The 21018-nt window shown below is 40.8% G+C and overlaps 1 protein-coding gene across 2 annotated transcripts in view; it reads right to left on the bottom strand.

Annotated features, from left to right (window-relative positions):
• Window positions 1–19197, bottom strand: part of drp2 (dystrophin related protein 2) — a 143536-nt gene extending 124339 nt beyond the window's left edge. For both annotated transcript variants that reach the window (XM_038289496.1, XM_038289497.1), the window contains exons 1-2: window positions 19102–19197; window positions 1113–1287 (exon numbers count right to left, since the gene is read on the bottom strand). In XM_038289496.1, the coding sequence (XP_038145424.1) occupies window positions 1113–1159 (47 nt within the window). In that variant the 5' untranslated portion in view covers window positions 1160–1287; window positions 19102–19197. The remainder of the gene's footprint in view (window positions 1–1112; window positions 1288–19101) is intronic.
• Between the last annotated feature and the right edge of the window lie 1821 nt (window positions 19198–21018).

Below are 21018 nucleotides of genomic sequence, written 5' to 3'. Positions count from 1 at the left end.
CCCCCCTGAGCACCTGCCCCCCAAAATGTCTGTGCACGCCTCTGCTTGTATGTATTTTATAGCAGGAGCATTTCAAACAAATAGACCTCATAACGACCCCATTTAAAACCTATGGCTTAAGGCAGAGGTCTTCAACAGGGGGTCTACGACCCCTAGGGGGTCCACAAAGTTTTGGTTGATCAGACATTTTTTATATTCCCCCTCCATTTTTTTCCAATAATTGAAATGTCTTTAAATATGCATTGACATGAATTCAACACACTGTAGTAAACAGATAAATGGAGGCAGAAGATGTCTACCAGTCATCAATGCAAACATTCAGCTATACACAGGAGCTCTTTCAAGCTGGGCACCGTTTCATTCACAACACCTGTCCATCAACCAGGAATCAGAAATACTTTAATAATCCCAGGGCCAAATCACTTTCGTTGCATTACTCCATCTGTAATAGAGTGACTATAGGAACAGGTGATATATCATAATTTCATACAATATATATAATTAGGGGGTCCCCGCACCATCTCACAATCAGTTTAGGGGTCCCTCACCAAAAAACGTAAAAGACCCCTGGTTTAAGGAATTATATTAAGATCAGTTATACCAATCACTAACTATTAAAGGAATTAAGATATATATAACAAATGATAACTTAGCATGTTCAAAAAAGGAGCAGGAAGAACTATAAGGTTATGTAATCTTGCTCGTGTCTCCACTGCTCACTACTATGTCCAACGTGCACAAAGTGTATACACCTGTATAAAAAAAATGATGAAAAAGACAGAAAACCTCTAAAAAGAAGTTTTACAAAGTTATTAGTTCTCAGCTTCATGTTTGTTATCGTCTCCATCTATCCAATTGTTGGTATAGCATTTTAATGTATTTTACTATTAAACCAATTCAAATAAGAAGAAGAAAAACTGATAAGAGTTGCATTTATTGCTTACTCACAAGTTTTATGGTTTCTGCAGAACTCTTTTAGCTTAAACCTTTAGTTGTCAGTTTGTCCTTCTGAAAAATCTTACAAAAGCATAAAATGCACAGGAGAGCACAGACCATGTTGCACAAAAAAGAAAAAAAAAGGGTGAATTTCACATGCTTCTATTTCCTCTTACCGAATGTTATGGGACTTGCGTTTGATCTCATTCCAGCAGAGATTCATCTCTCCTGTTTGGTGGGGGCTGACTGCTATCAGTCTGCGGCACTCGCTTCCTTCCTCTGGCCCCTCACCGTCCACGGTGGACTGGCATGGCACACAGTGGCATCCCGGCCACGAAGGCCGCCCCGCAGCTAAGATACACAAAGAGAGAAACAAATCATGCATGTGTTTGAGGACTTTTTTTTTTATTATTATTTACCCACTGATTATTATCTGGAGGTAGCAGGAGAGCATAACAAAATATTCCCTTGACAAGGGCAAAAAACAAGTTATTTGGTATCAATTTATTTATATGGATGAACTGAAATCAAGACAAATTTAAATCTGGCCTGAGAAGAAAAAAAAAAAAGGAAAAACCAGAATCACTACATAGCTGTGGTTTTATCCCATTATTCCATTCCATTAAACTTTAAAAACAAAACACACACAGACAAAAAGCCTTTTTCAATCCAGACTTGTAGTATGTGAGGGCATGTAAGGCTACATGAAGAAGTGCAATCCCCTTGACAGACCCGAGTGGGGGGGGGGAAATCAAGGGAGAAGACCACACACCTAAATACACACAAACGGAATACATTCTGGAACTCAGGCATTCAAGTGTGGCTTTCTAGGATGCAGAGCCTTGCTAAGGATCACAAGTCTCGATAAATCTGGTCCAAGGTTGCTCTCTTTTTCATGTATTTCTCCACAGAAATACATCCTAGGGCCATTGAACTGGACATACAAAATGTGCAAAGACCATGCTGGCCCCTGTGTTCAACACAGGTAGGTCTTATTCTTCCCTGCAGTGAAAATGTAGAAGCGAATTGTGTTGCCTCAGGTCATCGTGACCTTAAGCTCACAATGATTGATAACACAGAGCAAGCAGTCTGGAGGCCACGTATATATCTTGGCAGTAGCAAGTGGTTACAGCCTGGAAGTCACGTACTCATCTTGGCTTGACTGCCAAGATAAGTCTGGAAAAACAAAATCATTAGGCCCACTCGCACGCAATCCGGTCACTAGCCAAGAACTTCCAGGAAATGTTATCAGAGCGTCCAGTCGTGCACATACAGCCACACAGTGCAATGTTGAAACTATATAAACGCCCAGATTTGAATGGGAGTTGAGAAAAAGCCAGATGTGTTCTGTTGAAATGTTCAGCGCTGTGTTACGTGTACTGAGGACAGCATGTCAATTTGATCTTTGAAATAAACGCTTCTTTCTCCCGTCCTGGGGCAATCAGATGATCAACTGAAGGTGTCCTGATTTTTGATTTTCTATCATTGAAAACCACCACATTTGGTGCATTGGCCGAGCTGAGAAAGGACCCGGAGACCATCAACGTGCGGGGGGCTTCCGGCTGGCCGGAGTGACCTGTGGGGCCCCATCTGAAGTCATCATCAGGAGAACGGTGAGTTACATCCCTTTCTCCTATTTTAATGACTGATATAAAGCAGGTCACTTAGGCTGTTTGGAAGCTACCCGCACATCCAACAGTATCAGGCGATTGTCTGTTTGCCACTGGATGTTTGCTGCAGCATAAATTGGCATCTTGAGATAAATAGTAGCTGTCGAGAACTGGCTCGGATTTTTGTTTTGGATGATTAATAGTAATCTGCTGAAGCGAGATTGCACCATAACTTTATAGAAATTGGTGGAAACTGGCGGTCACGGATTATAAGTGATGTATCATTATGAATGATGCAACTAATATGTATATCTCATTCTAGTGAGGAAATAAATTTCCTAGTATATGTCGCCGAGTTGCAGTTCGACTGAAGCCTGAAAGGCTGTTGTTGTCATTGAGAATAGGCCTTGAGTCCAGAGGGACTATATTGAGATCTCAGTTGTTGAAGTTGCTTATCTCCGGAGAAAGAAATAGCAGGGCAGCTTGGCTCTGTAGTTGATGTTGTCAGACCGAAAAGTTGATAAAAGAGTTGGAAAGTGCATGCAAATTAGTTTAAATTGGCTGCTTGGGTCTATGAAGTTAAAGAATTCTGTGCACAACCGATTAATTGCCATGGCATGTAATGGTATGAATGTCTAAGAGCTCTGAGGTGAATGTGTGATTATATGACTGGTGCTGTTTGCAAGAGTGTGTGGTGATAAGAAATCTAAGTGCGCACTAAAACATCTGTTTAAATTTAAGACCTCATTCAGATCTGTAATCGGATCTGCTTAACCACTCACTGTAATTTAATTCGGCTGAAAAACAGTGTCCCGAGGCAATAAGGTTGGTATTCAAGAGTCTAAAAAATAAAGAGATAAAGTTAACAGAGAAAAGAATTGGATAAATAAAATAAAAAACAAAAAACATTTAAGATTAAACTAAGAAAGAAAGTGATCACTGTTAAATTTGCAAAAGACGTCTGCTTCACTTTTTATTGCTTGCTGCGTCACATTTTCTAAGTCTGCATGTGCCTAACTGCTGTGAAAAAGTGTCCGTTTGCTCGTTCCAACGAAAGCCTTAAACTACCATATGTTTAGATATTCTGGGTTGAAAAGTTGTCAAATATCATAACAGCGAATTGTCACATACGGTGCGGATATAACAAAGTTGGTTGTTTTAAGTCACGGCAAAGAATTATAAGTTTTTCTTCCTTTTTTCGTTCAAGAGTCAACCAACCTCTTTCCTGCCTGTCTCCACCCACACTCTCTCTCTCCCGCTCTCGCTCTACCCACCTTTTCTCCTCCCTTTCCCCTCCCAATCTCTCTCTCTCTCTCTCTCTCTCTCTCTCAATCTCTCTCTCTCTCTCTCTCTCTCTCTCTCTCTCTTTCTCCTCCCCTTCCTCACCACTCCTCTTTTACCCACCTCCCACCTCTAAGTTTTCAGGTTACGATCTCTCCCCCTCCCACTTGTGCTACGACTCACAACCCCTCCTTTCCCAAACGCAGAAGCTTGGTTCGCTTTTCTTTTTTTTTTAACCTTATGGAGATATTGTGTGTGGTAAATAACTTTTGAACATAGTGCTCCATGGTGTGAACTTAAAGTGCAGACAAAGATCTATTGTTTTTTGTGATTTCAATTGCAAGCTTTCATTGCTGGCTCGGTGTCTGGTTCATTGTTTCATTTTCTGTGATTCCTATTTTAAGTGTGAACTTTAAAATTAGTATATAACTACACATTCCTAAGACCTTATCTATAATACAGGTATAAGTTAGAACATTAAAGGGCTCGTGCAGCAACACTAAAGTACTGCATGACAGTCTAACCCAGCATTTATACAACAAAAGGCTATTGATATAACTAAGCACTTACAACTTTATAACCTTTAAACCCTTTAGAAGTAAAATAGAACGATAAATAAATAAATAAAATAAAACAAAATGTCTAATCTGCCGACACTGATTATTGGACTGAAGCATCCAGAATATGTCGTACAAATTCCAAAAGTTTCTCAGAAGTGGCACAATCGTACCAAACATCTCTCACAACCCTGGCCAGAAAACGGTAGCTTTGATCCACATCTGTGTGATGAAATGGAAATAAGGATCTCAGACTACAAGGCAAAAGATAAATCAAAGAAAAGACGAGAAAAACGAGAGCTTGAGCTAAAGATCTTAGATTTCTTCAGAGATGAGGGAAAACAATACAGGAGTAACTTAAAGAAACAACTCATGGAAATAAACAAGCAATCAGAGGACAAAAAAGGCGACGAGCTGAAATATTCTGGCATATATCCATCGCTGACTGGGACGCTAAATATAGTAGGTGACTTTGGATACAGAAATGATGACTGCAGCCAAAGAGACGCAGTTGCTGAACAAGACGATTCTTTTCAAAACTTACCACGCACTACTGGAGTGTGCGACGTTAAAGAGCACACTAATGCTCAAAATCATTCTGGTCGTGACACAGGAGGGTGTCAGCCACAGGCTGATGTTGTCCAAAATAACTCCAGAGGAGGAAGTCAGATCATGACCGATGCTGCTCAGCAGGCAGCAGGTCAGAGGAGTAGAGTTTCTCCAATTACATTAGCAGATATGCAACCAAAATTCTGCAGCACCAGTAGGAAGGATAAGCCTGCAGGTCATAAAGCTTCCCAAACCGTGCACAGGGGTAGTGCAAGACCAGAAGGAGCTACCAAAATCATAAACTGTTATGCAGAACACGATGGGAAAACAAAAGGAGATACATATTGGATAGATTTTTATGATTTTGAACAAGGTGATGAAAGAGAGGAGGACTATTCACTAATTGAGGAAATGGAAAAAGAGATTGAAAAACAAACCACTAATATGCAGGCAGCAGAACCAATTAACTCCACCCATGGGGGGGCCACAGCTCCAGCGGATCCTCCAAGGCCAATAAGACGATGGCCCGTGCCTATGGCAGACGCAGGAGGCGTAGAAATGAGACTGAGGCCTCACATTAAACGACCTGATAGATTTCAAGCAGGCATGATGGCACCAATTTTAATTAAAGGCCAAGTTGCCCACTATGTTCCATGGGCTTCTGGTGACCTCGTTGGGCTCGTCAGCAGATTGCCTGACATTAATGAAGGTGCAAGCAAATGGATAAAAACATTTGAGGAAGAAACAACAGGAAAATTGCTTGCACTTGGAGACATTAAAGCCGTTTGGGCTCACAGCCTTGGTGTACCAGCTATGGAAAACATTTTGAAACACAGCTATGCTTGGATGCTGAGTCACAGAGCCGATGGCATTGAATTTAACGCTTTTCGAACTGCTCTGTGGACAGCTCTAAGAGCAGAATACCCAACTAAAGTTGACCCAAAGGCTCTCAAAGGAGAGACGCTTGATGAAGCAGAGAACCCTGCTACATATGTTGCAAGGCAATTAAAGAGGTGGAAACAAGAGACTGAGGAAGAAATTGAGAACAGTCCAGTGCTCACCACCCTGTTTCGCAATGCCATTGTTGAAGCTATGCCACCACCAGTGCGTAGCAGACTCGAGGATGTAGTGGGACTAACATCAATGCCACACAGAGAGTTCCGAGATCATGTATTGCATGCTGTGGAAAAATACAGAAAGGATGAGCAGAAGGCTAAGGACCAGGAAAAGGCGGTCCAGAGGAAGCTGGCACAATTACAATTGGGAGAGCTCCAAGAAAAAGCCAAAGCGAAAACACAGGCATCAATGATGCCAAATGAGGAAGTTACCGCTCCGCCAGGTGGCCGCCCCCAGACAGACACTAATCAAATAAACCCACAAGCACCTGCTCAGCCCCCACAGCCAATAGTGAACGTTTACCCTCAAACATGGAACTCACGTCCCTATGGGAACAGAGGTCGTCAGCAAAGAGGACATGGTTGGTCAAACAGGGGTCGGAACTATGATGCCAGACCACCTGGACTGTGCTGGGAATGTTTTTGAACCTGGACACATCGCGATCAACCCAAAAAAGAGCGATTCTTATAAAAGGGACGTTTCACGCGGTGGGTTCGGCGGGGCTCCAGCGGGTTTCCATCAAAAAATCCCAAAATTGGGGGGTTTTTTAGGGGTCCCCAGAAAAACCCCGAGATTTGGGGGGAAACTGAATCCCCGGTTGAAAACCACGGGCAGTGAAATTGAACAATAATGCAAATTAAAATTTGGGGAAAACAAAAAAAAAGCCGATGTGATGATACAGGGCATCGTATACTTGTGTACGTCCACATTTTGCTACTCATCCCCCAAATGTCTAAAAAATTCGTTTAAACAGTGGGGGTTCTCGGGAAAAAATAAAAACTTCTACAAATGCAGGGGCCTGTCCGGCTAAAAGCCAACGAAAATGAAATAAAAATCCCGTTTTTTAGTTTAGAAAATCCCCAATTTGCCTGCTGGGAAGAGATGCATTATGTAAACTAAAAAAAAGAATTTGGTGTTCCCTCAAGGTGTTTATTTGATAAAACCGGCCCTAAAACCTCCAAATGTACTTGAAAAAACCCCCTGAAGCAAAGGGATTTTGGGTTTGGGGGAATTTGGGGGGGCCGTTGGGGATGTGTTTCCCCACATGGGGAACATTTTTTTCAAGCACAAATTCCAAAACCCAAAACCCCCTCTTTTGGAGTTCTTTTTTACAATGTTCTATGATTTTTTCAAAAGGGACACAGTTTGAAAAAACAAAGGGAAAAAAGGACACCAAGGAAAAATGGGGCCCTTTTTGCCCACAATACATTGTTATTGGCAAAAAAAAAGGGGGCCCAGCGTTAAAGGGTTGGGCACCAATGACTTCATTCAAAAGGGAAACCAGGTCCCAGTTTCTGCACCACTTTTTCACACTGTTTTTGAAAAAAAATTTTTCATGAAAAAGTTCGGGGCCCTTGATAAAAAAAGCATCAGAGGAAAAAGGGGAAGAGACGGGAAAACCCCACTAATATTTAAAAAGCAGGGATGCCTCAAGGGAAAAAGCCCTTTTGCGAAAAAACGATGACAGAAAAACCAAAGGTAAAAAACCAGTCCCCGTCGAACAAACCACCAATAAAAAAACAAAAGAAAAACCCTTTAGTGGAAGCCTAAATTTTTAAAATGAAATGTTAAAAAAAAATCCCCAGTTCATCTGGGGTTTCAAGCATGACAGGATGGGGGGGATTTAAATCTGCCACTCCATTTGAGGTTAAACAAAAACCCTAATGGGGACTCTTCCATTCGTCACGGGTCCCCTTTTAAAACCAGGGGCGGAGGAAGGCATCGGGAAAAAACTTTGAAGGGCGGGTTAAAAGGGGGAGTGCTGAGGGGAAACAACAAGTCAGTGTAAAAAAACCCCAAATTTTTCCCCGGTCCAAAAAAGCAGAAAATTTCAAATTACCGTCTTGTTCATGACCTGCGTCATAAACCCAAATAGTACAGATCCCACCTGAAAGATGCCCCAAACCCGCAAACTTTGTTAAGCGCGGTGCCAGCACAAAACTAAATTTTTAAACTGTACATTGCCCTGTGCTCACCCCTTTCTTTAGCATCCCGGGTTGGCTAAGAAAATCAAGGTTTTTGTTCCCCATTTATTAGAGGAAAAACAATACAGTTAAAGGCTTCCTCAAGGTTTCAAACTGGGTTCCAAAATGTTTTTAAACCCCAAATCCTAAAACAAAAATTAGAAGGACTTGAAATAAAAAGCACCCCTTTTCAGTATGTAGACGACTTATTAATATGTGCACCAACATTGGAGGATGTCACCAAGACTCCATAAAAAATTTAAAATTTTAGCGGATTGGGTGAAGGGGGGCACAAAAGGGTTTTCCCAAACCCAAAAAAAAAAAATACTGTCAAAACCCCCAAGTTGAGTACTTAGGTAGACAGATTTGCAAGGGGAGTATTTTATCTCGCCCCTTTTAGTTGGGAAGGTGTGGGTTAAAAGCCCCCTGCCCAAGAAAGTCCCGGGGAAATGGGTGGGCGTTCCTGGGAAAGACAGGTTTTTAATGCAACCCGGTTTGATGGCTATGCCCCGGGAAAAAAAAAGGAATTTGAGAAAAAAATGAAGGGAAGGTCCCCCCCAAAACCCCCCCCCTCACTTAAAAACTCTACTGAAAGGTTTGGGCACCCGAAGCAAAAAAAAGCTTTTGAAACATGAAACAAGGTGCAGACCCCGCCCAACACTGGCAAAGCCAGACTATGAAAAGCCCCTTTTACCTGTATGTTTGGGTAACAGACCCAAAAATGTATGTTTTTAGCAGTACTAATGCAGGAAAAACTGGAGGGGGGGCCGTCGAAAACAGGTATTTCCTACCCATAGCACTTTTTAAAATGGACAAAGTGGGACAAGGATGGGCCCCCATGGTTTTCAGGGCTTTGCAGGAGTCTATCATGCTTATGGGGAAAGCTGCCACCATAAATATGGGTTATCCAGTGCGATCTTGGGCACAAACCCCAAGATGCTGAATTGATAAACCTTTGGGAAATTTGTAATAACCAAGCAAGATGCTTACAAATATATGCCACTTCTGACATATCCCGACATAAAATCCAAAGATGTCACACTACAAACCCTGCCCAAAAACTATCCCCTCCCATTTGAGGGGGAACCCCATGAGTGTGTAGCAGAAACAATGAAGTTTTTACCAGGGGCTTTAAAACAGACTTGGAGTCGAGCCCCCCTAATGAATGCTGAAATTACATATTTTTTGATGGTTCCTGTTTCAGGGGTCACTTGGGTAACCATGGGAGGATTTGCAGTGGTTTTAACAGAAAAAGGGAATGACTTGTGACAGTTAAAACTGAAATGTGCGGCAACCTTGCTCAGCTCAGTTGGGGAGAGCTTTAAAACTCTGGGCAGAAGCATGTAATTAGCCCAAAAGGAAAAGTAGCAAACATTTATACCCGATTTCCCGCTTTAGCACATGGTGTTTTATCTGTTCGCTGCTGTGTGGAAGCAAAAGGGTTTCAGGAGGGCAGACGGTTTCTCCCGTACACCATAAAAAAACAAATGACAGAAATGATTTGCTGCAAAGATGCTTCCTTCTAAATGGGGAATAGTGAAGTGTAAGGGCATTTTGAGAGGGGGTGAGTTGAAGTGAAAGGGGAAAAAATGCGCAGACGAAAAACCCCTAAAAGGCATCCCGGTGCCAGACCCCTGTTATAGCAAAAGTCACATCTTTAGAACTTTTTGTGACACCTTTAAGACTTTTAAATTTTGATGCAACGGAAGGAGTCCAGCGGGGAAAAAGGCCCCTTTGGGGGAAAAGGGGTTGTTTTCAGAAAGTGACAAAGGGTTTTTGGGGTCACGGGCTGGCCATTTGGGGGCACCCCTTTGGGACTTTTTGACAGTGTTAATTTTCGGGGAAACACATGGACCAGTCCCTTGGGGATAGAGGAAAGGTTTTTGAACAAGTTGAAACGAACCCAGGTTATTTTGGGCCCCCTACATGCGAGCATTGGTTTACCCAAACTTTTGGGGCCAATGTGAAAAATGTGCACAAAATAACGTTTTGAAAGGCATTTAAAACACCCAAAAGGCACATACCCGTTCCAGAAAGGGGCCCTTTAAAAAAACTGGTGATGGACTATGTTTACATGGGGTAAAATCGGTCAATGGTTAAAAAAAATTTTCATGCTTGTTATTATTGATCGATTCAGCCGTTGGGTTGAGGTGTTTCCCTCAAAAAAATGGGAGCAGAGGGCAGCAATCAAGTTTTTTGGGAAAAAGAGGGGATTCCAAGGTTGGGATTCCCCCTGAAATAAGTTTGACAACGGTCCCGGCTTTTTTTACGAAAATTAAAAAAGTGTTGAAAAAATTGCAGGGTCAAGCAGCCCACTGGGTCGGGTTTTCCACCCTCAAAACCAAGGCATTGTGGAACGAGCTAAAAGCAATTTTGAAAGCGAAATTATTTTAAAATCTGTGCTTCCACTAAGTTAACTGGGGTTTATGGGTTTTCCAATGGGACTTATGAGCTTTCCGCAAAGGGAAGTTATAGAAAATAACATTTAACCCCCCATGAAAAAGCCCTTTTTTTGGGAGACCCAAAGCCTGTGCCTCAAAGGAGGCTGCCGTTTGAGGGCTCTGCTCTTGAACAAAAGCAAAAAGGGGTGAAAAGTTATTTTTGAAAAAACTAACTGCCCTTCCATTGAGTATCTTTTGCGGAGAAGGGCCCGACAATCCACTCCAGAGACTGTGGTGAAAAAAAACCCGTGGAGCCAGGGGACCAGGTCTTTGTTAAGCGGGGTTTCCCGGGGCAAGTGGAGTTTACGTGAGATGGGGCGGTCCCATTTTGGTCACGCGGGGCAACTCCCAAACCCCAATACAAATAGGGGGAGTAAAAGTTTGGTACCACCCCAGTCACTGCACTAAAGGTTTTTACGAAAGACAAAATGAAGAAAAATAGAAATGAAATGTGGGGAAAAAAACAGGTTGGGGACGATGAGGATGTTAGGGCACTTGTTTAAAATTTGGGGTTTTTTGCAGAAAGGGTGAACCTTTGGGGACAGGGGGAGCAGTGAGGGGCTGTCGCAGGGGCAAAAAGCACCCGGAACCCGCCCCTCTAAAACTGAACGACAAGAAGTCCCGATCTGAGACCTGATACAGAAAGGGCCCCCGAACCCAAAAGGCATCTCGCCCGGGCGATGGGTGATGACAGCCTCACAAAGGGGGGATCCATCTCCAAAAAATTAATAAAATAAAACAGCAATGGGCCCAAACCCGACAAGGAAAATGCCACTATTTCTGCCAAACCAAAAAAGAAACACTAGTTTTAGCAAAAAAGGGTTAAAAAAGTCCAATATTATCCATAAAAACCCAACGATTAGCAAGCAGAATTAAAATGGATATGGAAAGTGGGAAAGGTTTATACTGAGGGGGGTCCCCGACTTTAACACTCTTTTTGCAGCAGAAGTTAAACATGGGGCGAGGGATTGTGTGGAAGAGGAAAAGGGAAGAGAAAAGAGGTGAGGACAGTAGGTCCTTATTTATGGAGGTCCTTGTAAAATCACGTTTTATTTTAACGGACATTGGATTTGATATAGTAGTAAAAAAAATTTAACCTAGTTTGCATATGCGACCTTAAACTTATAAATGTTAATGCTAACCTAATACAAACGCAAAGGTTCAAGGAGAAGGGGGAGGGTAACTCGGGATAAGGATAATGATTTAGAGTGTATTAAATAAGGCAGCAGGAAGAATAAGGATTTAAAAGGGTTTCGTTAAAAAAATGTAAAACTAAAGGGCCCTTTAAAAAAAAAACTTTATAATTTTCAGCTTTTTTGCCTGGCGTTTAAAAGACGCCAAATGTGTGGTTCATTTGAAATTTCCCCGATGAAAGGGTACAGGGTGAAAAAAGGGATAAATTTGTAAAAAAAGGGGGGGTTTGAAAGCGAATTGTGGTGTGTTTGTTGAAAACAGATGCCAAAAGCTTTCCTTTAAAGGGGGGGAATATGAGTTAAGAGTAGAATCAATAGATGGTGAGAGAATAGAGTCCAGTCTTCTATGGGCAACCCCGGAAGATGAGACTCTTCCAGAGGACGATGCATGCTCTCCAAATCTTCCCCCAGAGGACGACATTTCTATGACAACACCAGGACATGGAGATCAAGTAAGACGTATAAATGCAGACCTTCCAAATTTAGAACAGCTCCCGATTTCTAGTGAAGTGCATGATAAAGGCCCATCACCCCGAATTCCCACTAAAATAGATGACCCTCCACCCACACGAGAGACACCTACCACAACTAGCGCGACGACTACAACCTTTAAAACAACGCCTTCCCCAAATAAGGTAGGAAGGAATGCTAATGATAATATAGATAAGCAGACAGTAGTAGATCATCAATCAACACGCATCTCAGCAGATGATGTCAAACAGGAAGGAGGCGATGCCAAAACATCCCAAAATGATAACCAACCGAATAATGTAGATGACCAATTACCATTAAAAGTTGTGACACTGCCACCTGTAGAAGAAGAAACAACCAGAAAGGTTGGGGGATCGAACAAGTTTGGTTGTTCTGAAAATCAGGGCTGTCGCGATTATCAGGGAGACCTTGATACATTTTATAATGCACGCCATACAAATAGTGCTACCCCAAGATCTGTGAATAGATTACATGACATTAGATGGTATGGGTTTAGACCAAGAGGTGATGCTCTATGGCAAAGGGCAGTTCAGAACACGTGGTATAATTGGTTATGGTATACGGCTAAAGAATTAACAGCAAATGATTGTTTAATCTGTTCTGGTGCTCCTGGAGGAGCCCCAATTGTTATTCCAGAAAAATACAATTCTGTAGAATGTGCAGAGGTGCAAAGAAGTAAATGTCAAAAAGGTGAGTTTACTCCCGGAAGTGATGTTGTGTCATTCTTTAAATTACCTATGTGCGGGATAAGTTGTAGACTATTGTATGGTTCACGAAATTCTCATCAATACTTGGAAAACTGGGAGGGACACAGATTTGAGTCTTTGTGTGCTGAATTTAACCTCAGCACCACACAAAGTGCCCCACCTACTAATTATGAAATTGATTATAGTGCAGAATACGAATGTTTCGCCAGTGGAGGTTTTGCAGACAATGGAGGAATCAATGTAGGTAATACTACAGTGAAATGCAATACAACATGGGTGGTGTCATGGTTTAAACATGCAAATGTAACTCCTGTTTTTGTAGAAAAACCCATATGGTATGAAAACTTTGACTTTGCGGAACAACAATGTGAAAACATAACTATGACGATCCCAACTTTGTTTTTCTTAGGTGATCAGACATACCCAGTAGCAGACAGTTACTGGATGTGCGGTGAAGATATTTTGGTAAACACCTTACCCCTTAAGTGGGTTGGACTCTGTGCCTTAGTAAGAATGAAGGTACCCATTACCCTAGTGTATGAAGGAGTTAGAGACTTAATTGGGTTAGAAGGTAACAAAACAAGATCTCGCAGAAGCATACAGAATTACGGACTTAATGAAGAGGTTTATTTGGATTTAATTGGACAGCCTAGAGGTATCCCAAATGAATTTAAAGCGCGACATGAGGTCCTTGCAGGACTAGAATCCATTGTGCCGTGGGTTGCAATTAATAAAAACGTTGAATGGATAAACTATGTTTACTATAATCAACAAAGAATGGTTAACTTCACAGTCGAAGGATTTATGGCAATAGGTGACCAATTACATGAGACCAGTAGAATGGCAATTCAAAATAGACAAGCTTTAGATTATATTTTGGCCAAAATGGGAGGAGTTTGTCATCTTATTGGTACCGAATGCTGTACTTACATACCTTTGAACACTGCACCAACAGGAACCTTTCACACTGTATTGACTAAACTAAACAAGCTAAAAATAGAGATGCAACAAAATGCTGGCCATAGTGGTTTGTCCTTAAAGAGCCTGGAGCAAATTTTAGGGGAATGGGGAACATTTGCAGTTAAGACTGGGGTAATTGTGACAATTACACTGATTGTGTTTTTTCTGCTTGTGTGTTGCATCTTGCCTATTGTGAGGAGATGGATAACGATGACGGTTTACAAATGGATGACGACCGACCCGGGACCAGGGACTGCTCAACTATGAACCATCTAACAGCCGCTGCAAGAATGCTGAAGGCATGAACGCATGCTCCTGTGTTCATGCTTTGAAGGCCAGGGACAAGTCCCTGAAGTGAAAGAACTATATTTTTGATTTTTCACAGATAAGAAATTACCAGCATTAAACATTTTGTATTCAGTAAAATAATCTTGATGATGTAACGTTCCATTATCCTGCATTATACTCTGTATTATGCCTTATTATTCTGCATTACAATCTGTATTACTGTCTTATTATTTTAAATGGTAAGATATACATGGGCGGCTGTTTAGAGGACTGGGGACTCAGACTACTGACCGACTGACCTACTTAATTTTTCTTTTTCTTTCATTTACCTAGCCTTATATACTACAATACACTATAACTAAGTTCGAGTTATAGTTTTAGCTGTTATAGATGCACAACTCTATCTGCTGCAAAAATTATTGTAATATAGAAAAAATAAATGCTCCGATCTGCAACCACTAATAAGTAACTTGTCTCAGCAGTAATATTACTTTTCAAGGTATAGTGGAGGATGTTAGTTTTTCTGGGTGGATCATCAAAATAAGTGGTCCTCCTAAAAGTCAATCATTCTGGTAATATGTTTACGTAAGGCCGTCCTCATTTTACCTTACCGGTGCTGAGTCTGACATAGTGGGAAAATGCAAATCTTCTTTTAGAAAGTAAGCTTATATGAGTGATGCAAACAGCAACTTTTAAACAGAGTGTGCACGAGGAGAAACGGGCTTGTATATGCTCTTGCACGCTTTAACAGGCATTCCCTCTTGGGAGCGGGTACAGGGTTGTGCATTTGCATTTTCTTTTTAAAGTGGAGAGCGCAGATCTTTTCAAAAATTCACGGAAATCCTCCACTCTATCTTGAAAGCAGAATTGCATCAAAATTCAAAAAGAAGTCTTTGAAAACAAGGAAAAGGACCTAAATTTTAGAGCTTTCTGTTAAGGTCCTTTTGAGGCGGTGTCATAAGGGAGAGGTCATCCCCCCTTTTTGTGTTGTTTGTATGGGTACATAATGGGCATAACTTCAAGGGACTAGCTCAGTAGGTGGGATGGGAATGCACCCTTCTTCCCTTGATATGTCTGAGTTCTAACTCAGACTGGTGTCTGTCTGTTTTGTTTACGGCTTTGGACTGTCTTTCCTGCTTAGCGGGGTGCAGCGTCTGGGTCGCCAAGGGACTTGGATTCCAGGCTTGGCTTGCATTGCGGGAGATCATGGTCTACCTTTTTCTTTCTGTTGTGGGGTACAAAGTTTATGCTGCTGTGAAACTCCAAGTGACAAACTCACTCAAAAACAACCACTTCACAGATACAAACAAATATGCTCATCCACCCACCTGCATATACAATAATCTAAATGCACCAAAAACACAGATATATTCCAACTGTTTAACGGTCATACGGACACTTTTAACCTTCTAGGCATTGTCTCAGCCATTGCCAGCCTCCAAGGCTTAGTCTCTGCTACTGATGGCCTCCAGACTGCCTTTGTCGCTGCCAGAACTCTGTTGCTGCAGCTGGCTGTAGACCTCTTTCTCCGCCATAGACTTCCAGGCTCTTTTTGGCGCTGGCCTCCTGAACCTCTTGTTTCTGTTGCCCTCTTGGACTTTATTAGTGGGTTGCTGTTCTTTCCCTGTTTGGCTCCATCTGCCAAAATAAGTTTTTTTTTGTTTTGGTCCTGGTTGCAATATTGGGTCGCCTTTAGTTTTGTTGGTCATGGACACTTAAGATATCTGATAACAGCCCTCAAGGAGGAGGTTCTGTTATGATTTTTAAGCGATTGGGTTCTGATTTAACCTTTATGTTTATTTTTGGACGATTTGTTGTTTATTCCACTTAGGTTTTGTTTTATCAAGTTCTTTCATTAGGCCTGAGGCCTGGAAGAGAAGCACAGGGAAGGCCTATTGCATCTGTATTGTTTATTTTTTTCTTTATAGTTAGCCTTGTAGGATTAACAATTTTTTAGAAACTTTTTGCTGCATCTAGTCATGTAGAGGTCGCCAGAGTGGTGAACAACCATATACAGTCATGTAGGTTCTGCTAACCTCTGCCACCTCTTATTTTTTATTAATTTTCCATTGGTTGCCCCACTGGAGTCTCCTTTTTGCCTGTCTGCCTACCATATGTATTTTCTCTTTTTTTTTTTTTTTTTCTCGGGGCCATTTTTGTAAATTTGTTCTTTTTTAAATCGAACAGTATGTTTTTCACCCTCGTTAGATAGTTAATCTGAACTTTTTAAAACACCTGAAATATGTTAGCTGCTGCTGATATATTAGAGTTGGGAATGACAAGATAAAAACTGTGAGAGGTTTAAAATAACTCTTTGTTCCGTTTAGTTGGATATGCTTTTAGCCAAGTAAAGATTTGTTTACATAACTATTTTGCAAAGTGTTCTTGATATTTCATATTTCTATGTGATTTTTCTCCCAAGCTCAGGTGGACTGTCCACAACAAAGTGAACATATAGATAAGAAGGAAAAATATTTTCTTGCAGTGTCAACATTTGAGTTTAAAGCTCCCAAGTGAGAAGCAATGAAAGACTTGCTTTTGGAGCAGACTAATCCCTTTTATTTATCTTTACCCTCTTTGCCCCTGTTCCCCCCCGTCTGCTTTAGATTCATTCTTCTCTCCACCAATATCTTTCCTCTGCAGAGTTACTGTATTCCAGATCTGGAGGGAAGTTTTTTTTCCTACTTTACACAAATCATTTCCGTCTCATTCTGATTGCTGTCTCTTATTATCTCACCTCTTGTTTTTTCTCCCTCTTCCGGACCTAGACAGCTCTGGTTAGTGTAGCCAAGTCTTATATGAATCAGCACATCCCTCACACTCTTCTGCTCTCTCTGCCTCTATCCCTTCTCTGGTAATCAGAGGTCACATGAGACTCTGCATGCAGTTGGCACTTCAAGGACCTTACTTGAGCTCCAATCCTCTAAAAGTAATGAAATTGGCCCCTTTATAGGCTGCTGACAGATTTTATTCATTTCTCCAAAGTGTTTGGGAATGAGGAAACAGGGGCCATGACTGACACAATGAAGCGTGAAAGAAGAAAGGAGGCATATTTGTTTGTTTGTTTGCTTTTAAGAATCTGCCCTTTTCATGGTGTGAATGCTGATAGTAAATGACCCCATCAGCGCCAACATCAAAATGAAACCCCCAGGGTGACAGCTAGTTCAGAAAAAAAATATTTGTTTCTGAATTGAGAAGTCGGGCAGAGGTCTGTACCTTTAAATGAATATATATCAAAATACAGCATCTTGCAAGAGCGTTCACATACCTTATTACAACCTAAAAACACTGTCTTTATTCTATGCGGCAGACCAAGCCAAAGAAGCACATAATTGTTAATGGAAGCAAAACATCACATAGTTTTTATTACTTCTATTAAATTATAAGTCCACTTTTATTCTGACACTCCAAAATCAAACAGCTTGTGGCCTGATGAGTAAAAAGTCAGCTAACTGCCAAGCAGAGTCCGCATGTGTTTTATTTGGTCTCAGCAACAAATCTAGCTGTTCTACGAACGTTAGGCAACAAACTGTATCTTGAGTAACGAGAAATACAGCAATCGACTAAGGAGAAAGAATTTAGAAATTTTAGAACAATCAGGTTATAAAACTTTATCCACAGCTCTATTTAATTCGTCGTCAAAAATTTAAAGATGGCACTGTTGCAAGCCAAAATCTCTGTAATCAGGACAATGTTCAGTCACACACAAGGAGAAAGTCCTGTTTGCAGTTTGACACAAGCAAAGTGGGGGAGACCTTCTTTGCAGAAAGATGATCTGGTCATATGGGACCTCAAATAAATCTATTGGCAAAAAAGAAAAAAATATGAATAGGGCAGGAACATTAATGTCACCATTGACACACCTTACAATGTCAAACAGTAGGTTCTCAGTGTCATGCTGTGTAGATAGTTTAACAAAGACAGACAAAGTTAATGGGAAGACGAATGGATGAACAGATAAACCCAAAAATATTCTGGAATTTATCTTTTAGTAGCACAGATTGATTAATCTATCAGATCTCTTCAAAGATCTACCCCATCCAATTAAATGTTAGGGTTCAACAATGGTGGTTTTGAAAGGCCTTACTCCAAACAGTCTAGGAAAACTTCTCAATCTAGAAACTTCTGCCATCAAATTAAAGGCACTTTAACCTGTAAGATCATTATGACATAAAATCAAAGTAAACCATTAACAACTATAGTTTTAAACACTTAAAAATTCACAAAAGCAGAATATATATATATATATATATATATATATGTAAAGAAGAAACTTTGCTTACAGTGACGTCTAATGTTTCTACCATGTCTTTTTTGAAATCCTCTGCATCATAGCAGGTATGCAACAACTCACAGAGCACAGCTTTGGGTGGCTCTGTCTCTTGCATTAAACTTCAAAACCATGAGTCAAGCTCTAAACATGCATTATTTACAATCATGATTAGATGTGGCATTGCTCAGTCAAGAGGAAGTGCACCATTTTTTTTCCCCAAAGAGTGAAAGTGAAAACTGGCACAGATTTTACTGACAAGCCGCAAGGTAACGGATCAAAATCTGTTCCTGCTTCAGCCACGACTCTCACTACTAGATTTTTCATAGCAGTCTCTGACACAAGCCAAATTACTCTTATGTGGACAGCACAGACCGCAAGCCTCCTTGTCTTTCTCTCCTTGTCTTATTTTTCTAAACCACTCAAGCAAAAACAACTTGGAAGGACATTCCAAACAATGTTTGAATTTCAAATCAAAAGAGCTGTGGAAGATAAAAGATATCATGCTGATATTTGCTGGATTTCACAGTAACAGAAAGAAGACAGTTTACTGTGTAGATAAAACATCAGAAGATCAAAGCCAGTACACCATGTGTACATGTTGATTGTAATCCAAAAAAAAGAAAAAACTTCAGGCTGCAGCACTAAAGAGCAGTTAGGGAGTCACAATTTACTGTTATAAACAGTTCTTAGATCTGTTAATTGATTAATCTAATTGTTTCAAGGGAAAGGCCTACCTTAAACAGCCTGCTTGCTGCGTCTTTACCACAGGTGACCTGTCTTAATTTACCCAGTCTTGGAAGAGAATGCAAAGACACATCAAACCTCCCCTGGGAGGAATGCCGAAAAGAGGGGGAAAAAAAGTGAAACGGTCAAAAAATGGGAGGGATATGGATGGCTTAGCAGTAGAGACTTCATTCTTCATCAAAGCGTGCTCTGTCCTCAGACGTTCCGCTTACACCTACATTATTTCTATCTTTCCAAAAGCAACAGAAAAAAGGCCATCTGTCTGTTGTTTCTCAACACTGAAAGAGAGCAATGCAACATAAGCTCATCTTCGATAAATTACAACAAGCCTTTTAAAGAGGCTCATTTCTCAGTTTAAACACACCTGAATATAACAACCTTTAAGCAAGTGTTAGACATATTGCTGTAATTAAATACGTGATCAGGATTCTATTCCAAACATGAACACCCACCGAGGAAACAACCACATACATACACGTGTGCTACAGTCTGCCCTTAAATAGAACTTTGTGGCTTGGGTTTATTTTTCATGTGGTGTTAAAAAGGTAACTTTTTAAATCCTACTCCTAATAAATAAGATGTCAAAAATACCCATTATATAAGACCAACAGTTTACATAGATACCAGTGCAGCATATGATATTAACATCTGAATACGTATCTATGTACATAGAGTAGATAGCAATGTCCATTTATATATGCCAATTCATCTGTGCTTTCATGATCTTGGCACTGATTACTGGCTTAATGGTTCACCTATCTAGCTCTGCCTAGTTTCTTATTACTGTTCATCATATCCACCTGCTCCTTCCTCTATTTAAGCCGCTTGCTCCCAGCCATCAGTACCGATTATTCGAGCCTTTGGTGAGAGTTCTCTAGAATACCTTTTTTTGTTGTTATGATTGCCTGGTCCTGACCAGTTGTTCCCTTTGGACCTCTGAGCCAGCTTGTTCCCGTTCTGACCTGTTTGCCTGACCTGTCTTCTTACTCCTGCTGGATTCTGCCTGCTGACATCCCTGGATCTGTTTCCTGACTTCGACTTTTTATTCCCCTACGGTACCTATTCGTATCTCTGATTTTCTGGCCTGGACTCCTGTTCACCTCATCGACACCGGTTTTGGCTTCATTTTCTGGAAACTCCTACCTTCTTTCTTCTGCTTGGATCTGCTCATCAGCCTCCTTCTTGGCTTTGGCTGCTGTAACTTTCTGGGCGAGGTTCGCCGCATACGTGGTTACGAACCTGAGTTTTTTTCCTCTGCTCTAGCTGGTAAGTAGCAAATCTGACATTAAATAAATAAATGCTTTCTTGAATCACATCTGTCTGTCTGCTTGAAATTCTGAATCCACAGTTCTGTAACCATTTTTTTGTGAAGTTTGGAAAGTCTGTTTCTTCTTCAGCTCACTTACTTGTTGAGTTCTTGGGAATCTATCTAGCTTTTTTTTTTCTACTTTCATGTTATCTTTTAGTTTTACTTTTAAGAAACTAAAAAAGTTCTTTAGATCCACCTTCATCTACAAGGGTATCATTTCTATCCCATAGTTCAGAGTCTTACTAAAGTGAAAGCCTGAATCGCCTAAAAAAAAACACTTTCAGTCATAACAAAACTGAAGTAATTCTGTTTATAAAAAGTGATAAAAATTTGAATCTTTTTAAAAGTTTCAGATTAAGTTTGGGAGTTAAATCAGGCTTGAATTTTACCCTTAAACAAATTTATTCTGTTGTGTAACAATTTCTTTTCAACTAAGGTGTTTATCTAATATAATTTATTAGTTATCTTTCAAGTCTTTCAAAGGGTGATCTGTGTTTATATTAGATGACATGATGAGGCCTTTCTTGAACTCTTTCAAGAATGCTCACCTAAAAGAAAAGGCACAGACTCATTCTGTGTACTTGCTTCTCCTCACTGG

Source organism: Cyprinodon tularosa, unplaced genomic scaffold, assembly GCF_016077235.1.
Source record: "Cyprinodon tularosa strain WSP-4 unplaced genomic scaffold, ASM1607723v1 ctg27, whole genome shotgun sequence".
Classification (NCBI taxonomy): Eukaryota; Metazoa; Chordata; class Actinopteri; order Cyprinodontiformes; family Cyprinodontidae; genus Cyprinodon; species Cyprinodon tularosa.
The sequence above is the reverse complement of the archived record's forward strand: the minus strand, read 5'-3'. Positions and strand labels throughout refer to the sequence as shown.